The 18,724-nt window shown below is 43.4% G+C and overlaps 1 protein-coding gene across 1 annotated transcript; it reads left to right on the top strand.

Moving 5' to 3' along the window:
* Positions 1-4,333: 4,333 nt before the first annotated feature.
* On the top strand, positions 4,334-10,267 carry LOC133899224 (rab escort protein 1-like). The gene is made up of 10 exons (XM_062340201.1): positions 4,334-5,347; positions 5,427-5,549; positions 5,737-5,836; positions 6,123-6,161; positions 8,172-8,388; positions 8,491-8,566; positions 8,712-8,907; positions 9,036-9,116; positions 9,502-9,607; positions 9,868-10,267. Exons 1-9 carry the CDS (start codon positions 4,590-4,592, stop codon positions 9,589-9,591), a joined length of 1,680 nt encoding a protein of 559 aa, XP_062196185.1. The 5' UTR covers positions 4,334-4,589; the 3' UTR covers positions 9,592-9,607; positions 9,868-10,267.
* Positions 10,268-18,724: the final 8,457 nt, after the last annotated feature.

Genomic DNA, 18,724 nt, shown 5'->3' with positions numbered 1-18,724 from the left:
AAAGCATTCACTATGACAACTTGCACAACACATTTGTAAACTTAGTGGCATGCCATACGGAGTAGGAACATGAACTTGAGCTATTTGCAAAACCTATTTGCATACTATAGCATCCTACTAAATAGAGTATGCATATGTAAAATTGATCTTATCAACACATGTTAAATTCAAGCAATCGTCAAGACCCCTCTTAATATTACAATATTTATCCTATCAATCTAGTCATTTCTCTTTTCTAATCACCATTGATCGGTAAAAGAAAATATTTTATATTTTATACCTTTGCCTTAAGCTAGCCATCCTGCCAGATTTGATGAACACATCATCTGAATCCTGATACTTCTTCTAGGCTTATCATTAACTCTTCACTTGAGCTTGATGATGATGTTCATCCTCTCTTCCTATCTCGATCCTCTCTTGACCAAGCTTGATGAAGTTCACTTAATTGCTTCCATACACCAACCATGGAAGATTTGTCTTTTCACTTTATCTTCACTAGTTCACCACCAAGGCATGAACCATAAGCATCAAGTACACAAGTTGTTTACTAAGCTTATTTCAATCTTGCTCTTCCAACTTGGCACATTAAATATCTCAATTCAATATTTTCCTTCATACGGAATCTAACTTCAACTTACTCTTAAGCAAATAACACATGAGTTAGTCCATTAAACTCAATTGACAATTCTATGCCTTCAGTTACTTGATCTCCACAAGTAACTTTGATCTTCGTACTTATTATCAATATTCTTAAGACCAACTTTAAACTCCGATGTCTCTTTCTCTCTAGCTTCTTCTTCTTCATATGAGCATCACTTAGAGCTCATTCATCTCGATGCATTTCTCTTGATCGCATGACATTCCTTAATAAATCCATGCTCAATCCTATATGCATCACCTTTGGAACAACCTACTAACAATTTTCAATATAATTATTAGTCCATAGATATTGTTATTAATTACCAAAATCAAACTTAGGGGCTAGATACACCTTCAGACATGCTGATGGTTACCAATAATATGAACTCTGTGTGACTGGCCCTTCCCGCTCTTCTCTTCCATGTAAGACGTTATCTTCACTGTATACACCCTTTGCGGGTTGCCCATATGTAGCGTGGCCTTACTGTAACGCTCTTGGAGATACCGCACCTGAGTCCACAAATGCGCGGAACTCGTCATTATCTGCCTCCATCTAGTCCACTAATGCCTCGTCCTGCTCTCCCTGATCAGCACGCATCGTGGCTTGATTTTCTTCCCCATCATTACGTTCTTCTCTTGCAGTCTGTATCTTAACTGGTGCACTAGTGTGCAGGAGTACCTCCGGAACCACACTCTCCTACACTTTCTCATGGACCACATTTTCACCAACAACTTCTACGGTGTTAGATCCAGCTTCTGTGGACCCAACATCGCTCACTTCTACAAGGATGCAGTGGGAAAATCCTCGTCTCAACCCCAGTGACACAAATTGCTATCATTGCTTCAAACATGTAACCTCCAAGAGCTCCCACTAGTAGCTGGTTTCTCGACGTCTAGGAATCAGAACCTTCACCGTCAATCGCTGATGTGCTATGAGTTGTAGCAGATTATACAACCAACATAACATTTGGGACCCCCGAATCTCTCCCGAACTATGTAATTATGTGTTCACATACTGGAAGTTACTCAGATCCACCCCACTGTCACAATACATGATATATTCATGGCTGTAAAAAACCCTAAACCCAACTACGGTCGACATTCTTGATTCAACAAGCATACTATACTCCGCAAGGTTAAATAATTATAATCAATATACAACAGTTACAACCACAGATTCTATTCAACCTCATCACTTGTATTCTACACAACCATCAAATATTATCACTAACATACTCTTTCTGTTGAAACTATATCATTCTAAATGTATTGCTACCAAAAACAATTACTCTATTTCTATTCTAAATATCTTACAACTATAAAATATTTGTACTACGTATTCATAACAATTCGACTTCAAGCTACTAAAGTTTGAAAATTACAAACTATGTATGCTCTATGCTAAATTATCTACTCTGCATGTACCTAAATTTTTCTATTCTAAATTCTAAATGAATCATATTTTCCTCCTTCCATTCTAAATACAACACTACAAAAATCCACAACAATTCAAATATACAATTCCTACATCGATAAAAAAAAATATGTAAGCCTAATAATATCAATTTTTAAATCATATTAAATAACATTTTTAACTCTACATTACCGAAATATTTAAACTTTTCCAACTACTTTACATTTCCTAACTAACTATACTATATTTTTTATATATAGCTAATTTCTGAACCATATCTGCTCTATTCTAAATTTCATATCCTTATTCTCCTAAATTATCAACTATACTCGATATTTCTCTAGCTATTTTCTTACTATTTTTCTAAATATTTCTAACACTAAATTATCTAAATATTCAAACTTTCCTAGCTATTCTACATTGCTGCACTACCTCAAACTATTCTAACCTAAATTTTCAAACTATACTAAATTTTCTACCTAACTATACTAATTTTTCTAACTATTACAAATTTTTAAACTAGATCTACTCTATTCTAAATTTCCTATCCTAATTTTCTAATTTTTCTACTCTATTCTAGATTTTTCCTGCTGTATTCTAAATATTGTATACTAATCTTTCCTACTCTATTCTAACTATTTACTATTATTTCTTATAAAAAATGCAAGATCCTCATCGCCACCGTCGGGTTGCTCCCCGCCGGTCGAGGCCACCATGCGTCGCCGACCTTTCAAGCCTAGCCATCGCCCGCTGGTCCGCTCCTGCCTGTTGCCTCCTCACTCTCACACGCAGTCATCACCACCCTCGCCCATTGCTGTCGCTCTCTGCTCGAACGCGCGCATGGAAGACGAGGAACAAAAAAGGAATCGACGATCGGACTGATATTAAAGGCCTGTCGGCATACGGAGTGCTGACAAATCTAATGTGGCACCTGTTGGTATTCCACGTGCCGACAGGTCATGACACGTCACATGTCAGAATGTGGAATACCGATAAGTCGGTACGTTATATGAACATCCTACATGCCACACCTCTTTAACTGGACCCACAACCTGTCAGCATTATGTGTGTCGACAGACCTTCGAGCCAAGTGCCACGTAGGCTATCAGCATACGAAATACCGACAGATTACACATCGGTATTCCGCGTACCGACATATACCTATTATTACAATTTTTTAAATTTCACCATTATTTTTATAATTTTCTAATAAAATAATATTATTCAAAAAAATTGCGCACGTAGACCTGTCACAATGGGTCACAGGGATGTGCAAAGAAATGACCTGCCGAGGCCTTTTGGACTTAGGGGCAGAGAGCCGGAGCGCGGATGAGACCAACACGGACAAAACACTATCCAAAGGATCATGAAAAATTTTGGAAAAAATTTGTAATATAGAACATGCTATAATCTAGCGATTTAAAAAGTTCCAAATAAACACATATATTTGCAATTTTCGGATTTAAAACATATAAAAACAAAAAAATCGCTAGCGGCAGCCGTGCGATCGAGGTTGTGGCCGGGCCGCCGGACGCTTGGTGCGATGAGACTAGTGGGCTGGATAGGTATGGCCCACTGCACCCAGGGCTGCGACTCTTCAGTCACAGACCACTTGTACTGCCAGGTAGCGGTCTTTACATATAGGGTGTGTTTGGTTGTCCGAATGTTCTCAGCTTGGTTTGTATGGCTCATGCAGGTTGAGTTGAGACAGGCTGAGAAGATGCAGTAGGGTCTGTTTGGTTGGCTGCATGTGTTCAGTCTGGCTGAGAAGAGATTGTGTTTGGTTGCCCGCATGAGTATATGTTACATTAGATTGAAATAAAAAACAAGTATTAATATGATGTTTATTTAACATAAATACACTCTATAATAATTAATTTATCATATTAAACTTTAATTTAATTTAAAAAATATTAATATGAGCTAATATTCACTAATTATTCGTCATTAGTGCTAATCTGCTGCATCCCGCCGGCCAGGCCCGGGAGAAACGGCCGAATCCGGCGTTTCCCGCCGGCCTGGCTGGGCGGATGCATTTGCACCGACGGGTGCAGCTTTTCCCACTGGTGCAGGCATCCAAACATCAGTCTCTCTCCGTCTGGCTGCACGCGTGCGTCCTGTATGAGTGGAGCAGCCAAACCAAACACGTCCATAATGGTTGTGGGATATTCTCTATAGTGACTGTAAAAAAACTAATGTCTTTAATGACCTCTTCTCGTTGGTGTGGTTTGTGGTTTTTATTCCCTTGACCATATTCGGTGATGATGGCTTCGAAGAAGAAGCTCGGTGTTTGCGGCAGGCTCTGTATTTTTTTTTTAATTTTATCCTTGTTAGGATACTGTTGTTGTGATATGCATATGATGCTTTTGTTTTAATGGATATCACCCCTTCTAAAAAAACTTGTACTGCAAGGCCAGCGAGCCCGGCGGCGGCCGTCTCGGGGTGAAAGAAAATAAACGCTACCCGGCGGCGGCAGTCTCGTCGAGTCCGAGCTCGTGCTCGTGCGCGCAGCACCCTGCTAGACTGGCCGGCGAGCATGGCGGAAGATCCCGCCGCCACCTCCTCCGCCATTGCCATTGCCGCCGGCGACCGCGGCGGAAACCTGCACGACTACCCCACCATCGATCCCACCTCGTTCGACGTGTTCATCTGCGGCACAGGCCTCCCGGAGTCCGTCCTGGCCGCCGCCTGCGCCGCCGCCGGGAAGACCGTCCTCCACGTAGACCCCAGCCCGTTCTACGGCTCCCTCTACTCATCTCTCCCGCCCCCCTCCCTCCCCTCATTCCTCTCCCCCTCCCCATCCCCGCCCTCCTCGGCTGCGGCCGCCGCCTCCTTCGATTCGCACACCGTCGTCGATCTCCACCGCCGCTGCCTATACTCGGAGCTCGAGACCTCGGGGGCGGCGCCCGAGCCGTCGAGGCGGTTCACGGTCGACCTGGTGGGTCCCCGGGTGCTGTACTGCGCCGACGAGGCCGTGGATCTTCTCCTGAGGTCAGGGGGTAGCCACCATGTGGAGTTCAAGAGCGTCGAGGGGGGCAGCCTCCTCTACTGGGAGGGCCGTCTCTACCCGGTGCCGGACTCCAGGCAGGCTATCTTCAAGGACGCCACCCTCAAGCTTAAGGAGAAGAATGTCCTGTTCAGGTTCTTCAAGCTTGTGCAGGCGCACATTGCCGCCTCGGCTTCTGCCGATGAGGGAGAAGAGGGCGATGCTTCTGCTAAGATTCCTGAGGAGGACCTGGACATCCCCTTCATCGAGTACCTCAAGAAGCGGCAGCTTTCACCCAAAATGAGGGCGTAAGGGCATTCTAAACTTATCCGAGTATACTCAATTTTTAGCAATATGACAGAGACTGCCTATGCGCCTTGTTTACAGGGTTGTCTTGTATGCCATTGCCATGGCAGATTATGATCAAGATGGTGCTGACTCTAGTGAAAAACTGCTAACGACGAGAGAGGGAATCCAGACCATTGCTCTGTACTCCTTATCCATTGGGAGGTCACTTAGCTTGCTTGAACCTTTCCTTCTCCACTTTGGAAAGTCATATATTCTATGATGTAAATGCCTTGTTGAATAATCATTGACTTTCATTTAGCTTTAGAGATATATGTAGTCTAGCATGTAAATTTGGAAGTACCTTGCTGTGGCGCTAAATTTTTACATCTGCTTGTTTTTATCAAACTAGGTTTGCTAATGCAGAAGGTGCTTTCATTTATCCTATGTATGGGCATGGTGAGCTGCCTCAAGCTTTCTGCCGCTGTGCTGCTGTTAAGGGTGCCCTATATGTAAGATGATTTTCACAAGTATGCATGGCAATGATTTTTACAGTGTAGCTTTGGCTACCATTTCTTTGATAGTCATGTGATTGTAGCATCTTTTATTCCAGTGATCTTAATTACTATCTTACAATCTGATTGCTACCCAAACGATTGGTAAGGATGATACTATAGGCCATGGATTTGGCATCTCTCTTCTGGAATGGCTTGCTGCACCTTCTTTATTTCTTCTTTGTTTAAATAATTTGTGCCAATTTTCTCGTACTTAGCCTTAGCGATATCTTTTGTTGTTCAGGTGTTGCGGATGCCAGTGGCTGCACTTCTTGTGGATGAGGTATGGCAAAAAACTAAGTCTATGATGTCCACGTTCCTGCAACTATTTGTGCCTGATGTATCCAATCATACACTGGATCCTTTTGAATTTCTTGTTTAGTTCAATCTTTTTGCAACAGCAAGGTGGCTACTGTAGCAAAAAGCGAGATAGCTACTGTAATAAACAGTAGGGTGGTTACTGTATATCAGGGGAAAAGTCCATTATACCCCCTTGAACTATTGATCCAATTTGAAAGACCACCCGGGGTTCGTCGTCGTCGGAGAAGAGCACAAGGTTCTGCAGCTGTGGAAGGTGCTCTACGGCCTGCGACAAGCACCGCGCGCATGGAACGCGAAGCTCGACGACACATTGAGGACTCTAGTCTTCGAACAGAGCACGCACGAACATGCGGCGTACCGGCACGGCCATGGCAACACGTTGCTGCTCCTTGGGGTCTACGTGGATGATCTGATCATCATGGGATTGGCAAAGGGGGAGATCGATCGATTCAATGCGGAGATGAAGACTCAATTTAGGATGAACGACCTCAGTTTACTCACCTTCTACCTCGGGATCGAGGTTCAGCAGAGCAGCGGCGGCGACGACATCATGCTGTACCAAGCGCACTACGCTGCTCGAATCCTAGAGATGGCGGGGATGAGACTGCAATCCCGCTCACACCTGATGGAGAAACGGCTCAAGCTCAGCCGCCAAAGCACGGCAACAGAAGTGGATGCGACGGAGTATAGGACACAGTCGGATGTCGCCTTCAGTGTCAGGTTCATGAGTCGCTTCATGGAGCAGCCAACTTAGGAGCATATGGCGGTTGTTAAGAGGGTCCTGCGCTATGTTGCCGGGACGATCAACTACGGCTGCTGCTACGGGAAAGCAGAGGAGGGACAGCTGGTCGGCTACAGCTATAACGACCTTGCTGGCGACATTGATACGAGGAAGAGCACTTCTGGTGCTCTATTCTTCTACAGAGACAACCTGATGAGTTGGCATTCTCTCAAACAGAGGGTGGTGGCCCTGTTGTCCTGTGAAGCAGAGTATGTCGCCGACACCACTGCAACGACATTGATACGAGGAAGAGCACTTCTGGTGCTTTATTCTTCTACAGAGACAACCAGATGAGTTGGCATTCTCTCAAACAGAGGGTGGTGGCCCTGTTGTCCTGTGAAGCAGAGTATGTCGCCGACACCACTGCAGCTACACAAGGTGTGGCTGGCTCGTTTGCTCAGTGATTTTAAGGGGAAGCCTGCTGACACTGTCAAGCTCAAGGTTGACAATCAATTAGCTCTAGCACTGAGCAAAACTCCTATGTTCCATGAGCTCAACAAGCACATCGATGTGCGCTACCACTTCATCAGGGAGTGCTTGGACAACAGGAGTGTTAGTGTAGACTTCATTAGCACTAAGGACTAGCTCGCAGATATCTGAACAAATGCATTAAGACAAGTTCGTTTCCATGAGCTTAGAGCTAGGATTGGAATGGCTCAAATTAAGCTTAAGCAAACACACAAGGCTTAGAGGGAGTAATGTTAGAGTAACTCCTTGTGTGTAGTTAGTTTAATGTTTTTGCAACCGTAAGGCGGCTACTGTAGGACGGTTTTTTTGGCCTATATATTGGGCTGACCCTTCCTGTAACACACCTTTTGATGACCTAAATCCAATAGTAGAGACGGTTAACAGCTATAGGTTTTTAGATGTTTGAATAAACATCAGAAGCTGTTGGCAGCGAGACAAATCCTGTGTTTAGTGTGTGCTCGCGTGTGTTCTTACGATCCACCTCTCGCACGATCGATTCCAACAGATATATCTTTCCATGGATAGCTTCTATTTTCATATTTGTGTTAACAGTTGAGCTATACTCAGATATGTTACATTAAATATAGATCAATGATGATTTTCATTATTTATTTTACCGTGGCCAGAAGATGCATGCTTTTCTTGTGGAGCTGCACTACAATTCATTTTTTTTTTACCATTTCTTCATCAATAACTTGAAATAGTTTATATTCTCTTGATCAGGAAAAGAAGCATTTTGTAGGTGCCAGATTGGCATCTGGTCAGGATATTTTGTGCCAGCAGTTGATACTTGATCCGTCATACAAAATTCCTACCTTGGATGTGCCATGTGATGGTTCAGACTCAAACTTGCCAAGAAAAGTTGCAAGGGGAATATGCATAATTAGCAAGTCTGTGAAACAGGATTCATCAAATGTTCTGGTTGTTTTCCCACCAAAATGTAAGAACAGCTATTCTTTTGCGTGTGTTTATTCTGGGTTTCCTTGATGTACCATGGTGGTGTTATGCTTCTCTTCTGACATGATTTCCGCCCTTCATTTAGCACTAGAAGAGCAGCAGGTTGCAGCTGTTCGGGTTCTTCAGTTGAGCAGCAATCTAGCAGTATGCCCTCCTGGAATGTAAGTTATTTATCCTATCATCATATCATGGAACAAATGCGATTTTTAGCATACACTTGCTATGTTGACCCCCAGGAATCACTTTGTTTGAAATAACCATAAAATGTGGGCGACAACTTACCACACAAGCCAATCTAACTTGCAGGTTTGTGGCATATCTGTCTACTCCCTGTGCTGATGCCTCCACTGGAAAGCAATGCATAAAAAAAGCAATAGATGTTCTTTTCAGTCCTCAGGCATCAGATGGTTCAGAAGGCCACCTGGAGACAACTAGTGAAAACGATGAGGATGTGAAGCCAACACTGATTTGGAGCTGTGTATATGGTCAAGAGATCACACAGGTGCATTTCTTCTATTATAATTATGGACTGCATTCATGTTAGTCTCAGTACTGGTAAATACATTTGCTGTTCAGATGTACATATTTTTTTCTATTAAAAAGATTTTTTGTACTGTCTTATACTATCAGGGAACATCTGGTTCTTTGCTGTCGTGCCCCATGCCTGATGCAAGTCTGGACTACAGGAATATACTGGAATCAACAAAAAAGGTATTGCATCCTGTGATGTTGCATTTTCATTTCAATGTTGTATCTGCATGAGAAAGTAGTTCAGAAACCGCTAATCATGGATCTTTCAGAAGCCAGAATTGTTCCTGTCAGTATCAGATGGTTTAGTTTTACCTTCTTTCACATTGAAGGAACAACTTTTATATACTTATAGTCCCAGTGCAAATTCTTTCGATTATCTTATGTAACAATCACTTGTTCTCCATAATATACATCAGTAGTACACTGTGCTTGAGATAGCTCTAGGATAGTTGGCGCTTCATTTACATCACTAGCTCTGGCCAGCATAATATGTTGAGATGTTAATTCACATGCAACATAATTTGTTCTCCACCTGATGAATTTGTTTTATATTCCTTTTTTGCAGTTATTTGTAGATATTTGTCCGAATGAAGAATTCTTGCCTAGAAAGGCAGCTCCTGTATATGCCGATGATGACTCTGATTCTGCGGAGTAAAACTATTTGTCTAGAGGTACGAAAATCTTTGCAGATGGAACTTGCGCTCATATTTTAACTCATTGCATAAGCAAATAACCATACAGTTAATGGCACTGCGATTCTGACAAAGGCTTTTTCGTTTATTGTCTTCAAATTTCCGTGATAACAAAGCCATAAGCGACACCAAATAAGAAAGTTGGCATGCTTATAATTAAGAATTAACTAAATAAGTGCATGCATTCTTTGTAGTAATCATATCTTTGTGCGGTGAGTATTTCTTGCTATTTATGACAGGATTTCACATTTTGCTGGAGAGTATTTCTACAGAAGATGCATGAAGGTGTCGTCCTCCATGCTACGGTGTACCTCGAAGTTCAGAGTACAAAAGAGCGTGTAGCAAGGAGAGGCTGTTGCATTGCCGAACAGTTGTACCCCTTTTCCAACGTCCAGGTGGGTGGTGGCTAGTCGTATATCACATTACTAGGAAAACATTCCATGGCGCTTGATGTTTAGATACATACTTTCCACATGCTCGGTTCAAATGGGGTACTGCTGCTTCCATAGCTGTATAGATTCCTGCAGCACTTGCTGTATACAGGGTTACAGTATGCTGTACGGCACACATGCTGAATTCTCGATTTGATTCATGAATGAAATCGTTTAACGAGTGAGAGAAAGAGAAAGGACATTGAAAGACTTCCTTTTCTTTTCCTCTCCCGAGGGGAGTTAAACTGCTGAGCTGATACATGATGTGGTGTACAGTCAGAACATTCTCAGATGAACATTATTTGGGCCTGTAGAATCCTCACCTTGCACAGTTGGTCACTTTGCTCCATGTTTGAATATACATTGATCGATCAATCAGGCTGCTCCTTTGTTGAGATTTGACAAATACCAGACACTAGCACCTTAGGCTACGGTAATGAGAATTGGATGCCAAATAAGAACCTCGGTTCTGTATGAGTAAATACTGAATCCAAGTTAACGCGAATCAGTCTTCAGTGCTGGAGGGGGCTAGCAAAGTCATACTTTAGTCATAAATACATGATGTTTTGGATAAATTTCCTGGCCCGATCAAAATTTTGACTATTAATATCTTTCAAAATATGTAGATTAAAAACATAAGAATTATATAAGTAGAATTGTCTTGAAATATATTTCATTATATCATAAATTTATTAGATTTTATAGATATATTCTAATAAAAAATAGTGATCAAAGCTATGTTTTTAAAGATCATGTCATTGTCGAATATGAAGTACTTATGATCGGAGAGAGTAATAGTTAACCGTTAGTGCAAGGAATGACTGTCTACAGTGAGGCTACTAGGTTTGGATTTGAATGGGACTAACAAAATTGAGTAAGATCTTTTCTTACCCAGCTAGATTCCACGTCATGGGATGCAGGCAGTTGCAGCTCCAGTGTAGGTGGTATCCCAGGTGCAGACCTGCCTCTTCCAGGGAAGGGAAATTTTTATAGGCATTCAGACATATTCATTTGTATTGAGATTCGTATTAAAAAGGTAGTTAAAAAAATCATGAGATATGTGAGAGAATCAACAGATAGATAATTATAAGATAGAAAGTATGAATGGATGATATAAGCCGTGCGTGCGTGGAGTTGCATTTCCCCTCTTCCACAGGAAAATTGCTTGATTGCCACCAAATAGCCATGTTTCGAAGAATTGCCACCTATTTGTTTCGCTTCTACAGATTACCATCAAAGTGAGATTTTTTGTTGCTAATTTGCCATTGTATGGTTTAATGCGTTTTCTCATTTTTGTTCACCTGTACCAGACATTGAAAAAGACTATTTTGTACCTAACCAAAATGGATCACACCAAGTTCCTGGACCCTATTGGGACTCCTTTGGCTTAGCCTCCTGCGTCGCCCCCACGCCTTGCGACGTGCAGCGCCGCCCCACGCCGGCACCATGCCTCGTCGTGTTGCCCCATGCCATCCCTCCCCGCGTTGCCTTGCCCCGTAGAGGCAGCAACATTAGGTGTATAGCTGAGCAAGGTCCTTCTCATATGTTTTCTTGATGATCTCCCTCTTGAGCTTGAGAGCAGCCAATATCAGCTTGATTTTGGCTGGGATCTCAAACTTCTCCAGTCGTGCTTGTATTATCCAGACACTCATGTCCAATTTTTTTTCCAAGTCGGACACTCAAGCATCCTTATTGGATTCTGACACTCATGTCGGATTCCAAGTGGTATTTGGCATGTTCAATTTTTTTCTCCGAATCGGAGGTCTCGATACGAGTCGGATTTCGACACCCGCATCCGTATTCATGTAACACAGGTCGTGCTTGCTTTGCATGCCTCGCTTCATACAGAGTACCTGATATCGCGACGCTATACCGGAGGGACCCCTGCGGGGGGAACAAGGGTATAGATAGGATATTAGGCTTCTCTCAGGAAATTCTAGCTTTCTTTTTTTTCACCGGCGCTTCTTCTTTGTCAACACTACTAAGGACCTGCACCTTGAAGAACGATGGCACTAGATCGGGAAAGATGAATGACCAATGAGGACAGGACAATGGGAGGAGTTGGTAATAGAGAATCCTCCCTTCTTCTTTGCTTTCTTGCCTGAACCTGAGATTTCAATTCGGCACTCGGTTCCTTCATCCCTTTAAGCTGCTCTCTATTTGAAGCCAAAGTATAGCCTGAAGAACAAGCACATTTCAACATGTAAATCAACCAGACGCGCAACATTGAGAGGTCAAACGAACACGAATTATCAGAACTAATATCTACAACATTACTATTAGATAAACAGCATCTGCAATTTCTATGGTCAGATCATGGCACTTCTCAATGTCTTTCCATGGAGACGGAGTTCCTTCTCCAAAACCAGCAGGTGGTCTATGGCAGCTGCATATGCGGCCTCCAGTTCTTGCCCTTGCTTGGTGAACCACTTCTAGATCGGAGGTGAGAGCTGCAAGCTTCGTTATCCGGTTCGTCTCGCTTGGGGCAGCGTGGGCGGGGCGACGTGGGGAGGGACGGCACGAGGCAGGGCGACATTGCACGAGCGTGGGGAAGTGCGAGGCGGGGTGGCACGGAGCGAGCGAGAGGGGCAGCGCAAGGCTACGCGAGAGAGGAGCGAGCCAAAGATTCATTTCGGTCATAGGCAAAATAGTCTTTTCTAGTGGCGGGTACATGTAAAAAAAAAAGAGAATATGCATTAAAAACAATGGAATGGAAAATTAGCAATAAAAAAAATCCACTTTGATGATAACCTGTAGAAGTGAAACAAATGAATGGTAATCTCTACTACTTAAAAAATGTTTAAAGCGTCATGTTCCGCCCGATTCCCATTTCGCTCCCATGCGGCCACACCCCATCCGTGCGATTCCCAATCCAGCAGCAAACCGAGCGCCGTCCACCCCGTCCTCCCCTCCCCCATAGCCCGCCGCCACCGCTGCCCCCTCCCCCATCTCACCCGTCATGGCGCCACACGCGCACACCTCCGCGTGCTCCCCATCCTCCCCCTCCCCTTCCCCGCTTAGCCCGCCGGCACACTAACTCCGCCGCCACCGCTGTCCCCTCCCCCGCGCATCTGGATGCGGCCCCTCACATCTACCATACCCCACACATACCATTTGCTAGCTCAAGGAAGCAGCGATGGATCTTCGTCGGCTGCCACGCTCGTCGTCGGACAGCGTGGAGCCCAAGATCTGCTAGGTAGGGTTCGTCACCCCCGACTCCTCCGCTCACTCTGAGTGCACCCCCTCCCTCCGTCACCGCCGTGGCATTGGCACCGCAGTAGCCGGGTATGGCCGCCAAGTTGCCGCCGGTGTCGGACCTATCCCCAGGCCGGCTCTCCCTCGTGCCACACCGACTACCTCGCATCGGGCTCACCCTCCTCAAGCTCTTGGTGGCCGTCGAGCTTGTCATCCAGACATGTGAAGAGAAGGTTGAAGTCTGTCAGAAAACTGAGGAACTCCGGAGTGATAGCTTTGGATTACATCCAAACGACTAAGAATCTGGCAGATCCCTTTACAAAAGGTCTGTCACGGAATGTGATAGACACTGCATCAAGGGAGATGGGCATGACCCACATGAGTCAACCATGGTGGCAACTCAACCTATGTGATTGGAGATCCCGTGAAGTAGGATCTGAGAAAAACAAGCCATTGGTTAGCTGGAGGAGAGTACCTTAACAAACCCACCCTGTTGGAGATGCAATACTCTCGTAATCTGTATGGCAGGTTGATTTTATTTTAATGTGTTCTGTGGTTTTTATAAGCAAAGATGCTGTCCTACAGAGCAGTCTTTAAAGAACACACCTATATGAGCCCGACTGTTAGTCACAATCTATGAGATAGGGTAATCTCTAGTAATCTCATGAAAGGCCAGGAGTATGACTTACATGCTCCAAAACCGAGGGGTAGCCTACGGCAGCCTAGTATCAGCAAAGACTTTAAGTGAAACTTATCCGCACAAAACTGTCAATTCAAGGCTTAGTCCATTGTGCAGTTGCGGATGAATGTAGCTTTCTGTTCTAGGTGGATGTTCAACCTTAACCGGTGGCAATTCCATATGCCTTGGGATCTGGTGGGGAATTGTTTACATTAATTGGCTGGGCCAATTAATCCCTGGAAAATTCCAACGCACATGCAATTGCAAATGAAGGGAGTTTCCAATGCCATGCAAATGAATTGGCTGGAGGGAGTTTCCAACGCCATGCAATTACCTCTGCATGCAATTGATTCTTGGAAACGAAACCTCTGCATGCACAAATGCCGTTAGAAACGCCATGCAATTGCTTCTGCATGCAATTGAAGGAGAAACGCCATGCATTTGAACCTTTGTTACGAGAAGTTGGATTAGCTCCCACTGGCTATATAAAGACAGGAGTTGTGCATAGTGGAAAATATAGCCTCCATCCTCTCTCTCATCCCACTGTTTTGCTGCTACTACACACGCTGCCCCATCCCTGCTTCGGCGTGCACCGGAGTTAGGGAGAGCAGGCCTCTGAAACCCCGCCTTTGAGTTCCTGCACCGGGAGAAGGCGAATAAGGTTTTTGGGGAGCGCTTCTTTGCGCGACTGCTCACGTTCGTCTCCACTTGTTCACACACGGCTTTGTACGTCTACTTCGTCTACACCGACCACGCAGTGTACGTCTACATCTTCTACATCAAGTGAACAACTACGTCATGGCTGAAGTCAACAACAGTACCATTGCGACATTTCCTGCAAACATCACGTATGTCTTGGGAATCCTTCTATTCATGCTTTGTTTTGACTTAGTCTTGGAAACTAGCACGTCTAGACTATTGGAGGATATTTTGATGACAATTCACAGTCTGTTTAGAGATATTCTGATATTTAAGTATACTAGCTTGTCTAGTTTTTGTAGGAATATCTGTTTGATCAAACTTGCTAGAAAAATATTCATGTCGTATCTAATGTTTTTCTGGATTAGTTTAATTTGGAAATTGCTTAATATTTCATCACGACCGACCAGGGCTCGAACCCTGGTTCTCACAAAAAAAGGACTCTCGCATTGTGTCGTGGTGCGGGTTCCTGAGTGGTGGGGTTCCTGGGCGGTTGGTCACATGGTCGAGCCGCTTTCAGAGTTATGGCTCCACCCTTAGAGATATAACCCCACAACGGTCAGCTTTTGGGCCTTTTCTTGACCTATAGCTTTTGGGCTTTCTTTTGGTGTTCTTTGTTGAAGCTCAAGGAACACCTGAGTTCTTCGATTTCCCACCGTTTTCCCCTTCTCCCGGCGGTCCCCAACCTCGGAAAAGCACCTTGGGTAAGTCCTCTAGGCTTCCCATGGCTTGGATACACATTTGGTTGGTCAAAATCTGAATTTGGAGTTAGGTGGTGAAGTTTGGGTATTTTTGGATGTTTTAGACCTAATTTGAGGATTTGGATGAATTTGAGTTAGGAATTGAGTTTCTAGGTTGGGTAGTGAGTTTTAGGACCCTTGAATTAGCTCTAAGATATTTTCTTTTGGTATGGAGAAGTTCGCAAATTATTTTGGCCAAATTTTTCCCTTTCAAACGGGCTGTTCTGGAGCCACCCGGAGAATCCGGGCAAGACCGGAGGGTCCGGGCGACTCCCAGCCGAAAATAATAGAGAGCTCCACCTGGAGGGTCATCCGGAGACTCCGGTACCCCGGCGTATCCGGGATAACCCGGAGATTCCGGGTTGACTGTTCATCAGCCTTTTTTTCTTTTTTGCGCTGATAACTTGTAAAATTCATAATAAATTCTTTGTAACTCTAAAAATTATGAAACTATTTTTTTGGTTTCATAATAAACTACTCTATCTATTAAAAATATCCTCTTCCATTAAATATTGAATTAAAATTTTGAGATTAATTAATTAGGTTAAAGTTTCATTAATTCACCGATAATTCTTCACAAGTCCAAAGTGGGTGAATCCAATTTTGCTAGTTTTCTTATGACTTGTTCTAGCTAGAAAAAAATGTTTTTATGCATTGTAAAGCACATTTTTATGGCATTTCATCTTGTGCATATTGTGACATGCATTGTTGTACTTTATTCATACTCATGGCATTGCACGCGTTATTCTTTTTAAGAAGGTCGAGTCGGTGATCCAGGAGAGCGAGGGGAATTTTGGACAGCCACCTGAACAACAAGGCAAGCATCTATCATATTGCATCCTGTCAGTTGAATTGAATGAAGTTTAAATATTGATAAATTATGCTTATGTATAGGTTTGCATGTATATGGAGTCGATGTTGGGAACAAATGGGTAGAACCTACGCCAATTACATTCTTCTACATTGATGATTTGTTCATCCACGTTCCTTGTAGCTTTGAGGTGATGTTATGTCTAGGTATAAGTTCGACTTATATGCTTAGCTATGCTTAGGTCTTTCGGTAGAAGTTGAACGACGGCGTTTTTCATTGTTCGTGAGCATAGGATTTACTTTTGTCGCACAAATACATGGTTGAGGTTGTTAATGTTGGTTGAGTGGTGAGTATGAGACGAGATGTGGGCGGTGTTAGGGGTGTCATCTGCCCTCAAGGAAAGTCCGGAGGCAGTTCAGGAAGGGAACCTGGACACCGTAGGCCGCTTACATCGTTTAAGGCCGATCGTCGGGGTAGTTGACTTTAGCACTTACCTTACTCACCACATACCGATCTAGTTGTAAGGCGAGCCGAATACCTTCGCAGCTGTGGCTTTGTGGGGTCTGAACATCGACGGTGTCAGCGGACGAGCTTGTAAGTGGTACTAGTTTGCTCCGGGAGTAGTTCTAGTACCGCCGCGCCAAGCGATGCATGCCGCACACAGTTGGGGCTGGTTGGGAAATATTGTCACGAGTACCCCCTTATGTGCACTTTAGCGGGTGGCACAGGCCATATGGTCCTCGGGTTGTGTGGGTCCAGAAGTATCCCCCTGCAGGGTGTATAAACAGTTCGAACTATCGCACTCTCGGTCATGAGCATGCTATTATTTTATTTGCACCCGGTCGTAGAGTTCTCGTGGTTGGTTCGGTTATTTATTCGGATATGTGGTTTTGTGGTACAGATATGTGGGAGGTGGTCGAGATGGCACTTGTTATACATTGATACTATTGTGGTTACAGTTTCATATGATCAGTTGGTAGTAGCAGGGTAATTTTATATATGTTGCTTAAGTTAGTTGCTCACACATATGTCTACGTTGTTTATCGCTTTAATTAACTTAACCGTATGCTTATATTCTTGCTAACAGCTCAATGCATAATCCTTAGAATCGGAATATTATATACTCATATTGTGTAAGTCTTGCGAGTACCTTTGTACTCAGGGTGCTGATCTTAAGTTGATGCAGGTACTCCAACTGCTGAGGAAGGGGCGGTGTTAAGCTACTTTGTGCCTGCCGATCAGGGTGGTGGACAGGAGTAGTGCATCCTACTCCGAAGCTCGAGCTCTTGGAGTGGAGCCTAAGGGCATGTGGCTCCACTCTCTTTTGTTGTCTAGTTTATTCTTTCTGCTACGTAGATCTTTGGATAGTTAGGAGTTGAGGGGTTTTTGTCTCCTCCTAGCTTGCTTTTGTTATAAATTATTGGAATCGGTTGCATGCTTAATTTTTTAATATAAATATTTATTACTTGCTTTTTATTAAGCTATGTTGTGATGTACTATGTTGGAGGCATGTGTTCCGATCCTTGGGCATAAAACACGTGTCAGGACTATCGGAACATGATTTTGGTTAATCGTCGAGGTTGGATTATGAATAATGATCATCCTGATAATTAATTAGAATACTGTTTGGACGGTTTCTCACAATAACTAACATAAGTAAAAATAGAATAAATAAGAGCAATATTGAACAAAAATAAGCACTGCAGAAATGATATAAATAAAATGATGAGACAGAATCTATAAGGGCATACTCACCATAACAAAAACGATTGGATCTCGGCACTGCTCAATCCCTTCATCAATCTCCTACACAAAATATATCAGAATAGTAGAACAGTGACCACCTCCATCCCTCGCACAAAATCAACCAAAGGCACATCAGAACCGAACCGAACAATGCATTTCAGCTCACCTAGAGCAGAAGAGCAACCTGATTTCTGAGCACAATCCAAAATTCTCCACTCCAAAACCAAACCTTAACAGAGAGCAATAGAAAAAAAAAATCGATGAGAATGAATACAACACGCAGCAACCCCCCGATATAGTCAAGCACTAGACAGTGATAATCGATCAAATCAAACCTTGCACAAACCGCTTGCAGATCTGGAGATGGTTGCACGACAAGAACAAGGCGAAGAACTACGTCGCCTCTGCTAGGGACACCGGTGCGGGAGAGAGAAAAAAAAGACAGAGAGAGACAGGACCAGCGGAGAGAGGGATCCGGAGAGAGATAAGTAAAAAAAGGACGCTAAAAATAAGGTATAATGAACCATTTTAAAACAGATCTGGGTCTCCCAGACAATATAGCGGGTCGGGTCCGCACATCCAAACCCAGAACCAAAATAAAATCCATAACCTCAATCAACTTAGCACAAAAATCAAAGCAAAATCATACGACCACAAATTAGATATATATTGGAGTAAAAAATCTATCAACAAATAAATAGCAATTTTTTTAAGATATTCATAAAAGAAAATAAGAGATAATCTCATCCTAAAGAGAACACCTTTAAAAATACCTTCATAACGAAAACTATGAAA

This window comes from Phragmites australis, chromosome 2 (assembly GCF_958298935.1).
Source record: "Phragmites australis chromosome 2, lpPhrAust1.1, whole genome shotgun sequence".
In the NCBI taxonomy this organism is placed as follows: domain Eukaryota; kingdom Viridiplantae; phylum Streptophyta; class Magnoliopsida; order Poales; family Poaceae; genus Phragmites; species Phragmites australis.
Note: the sequence above shows the minus strand (reverse complement) of the source record. Positions and strands in the feature narration are given on the sequence as shown.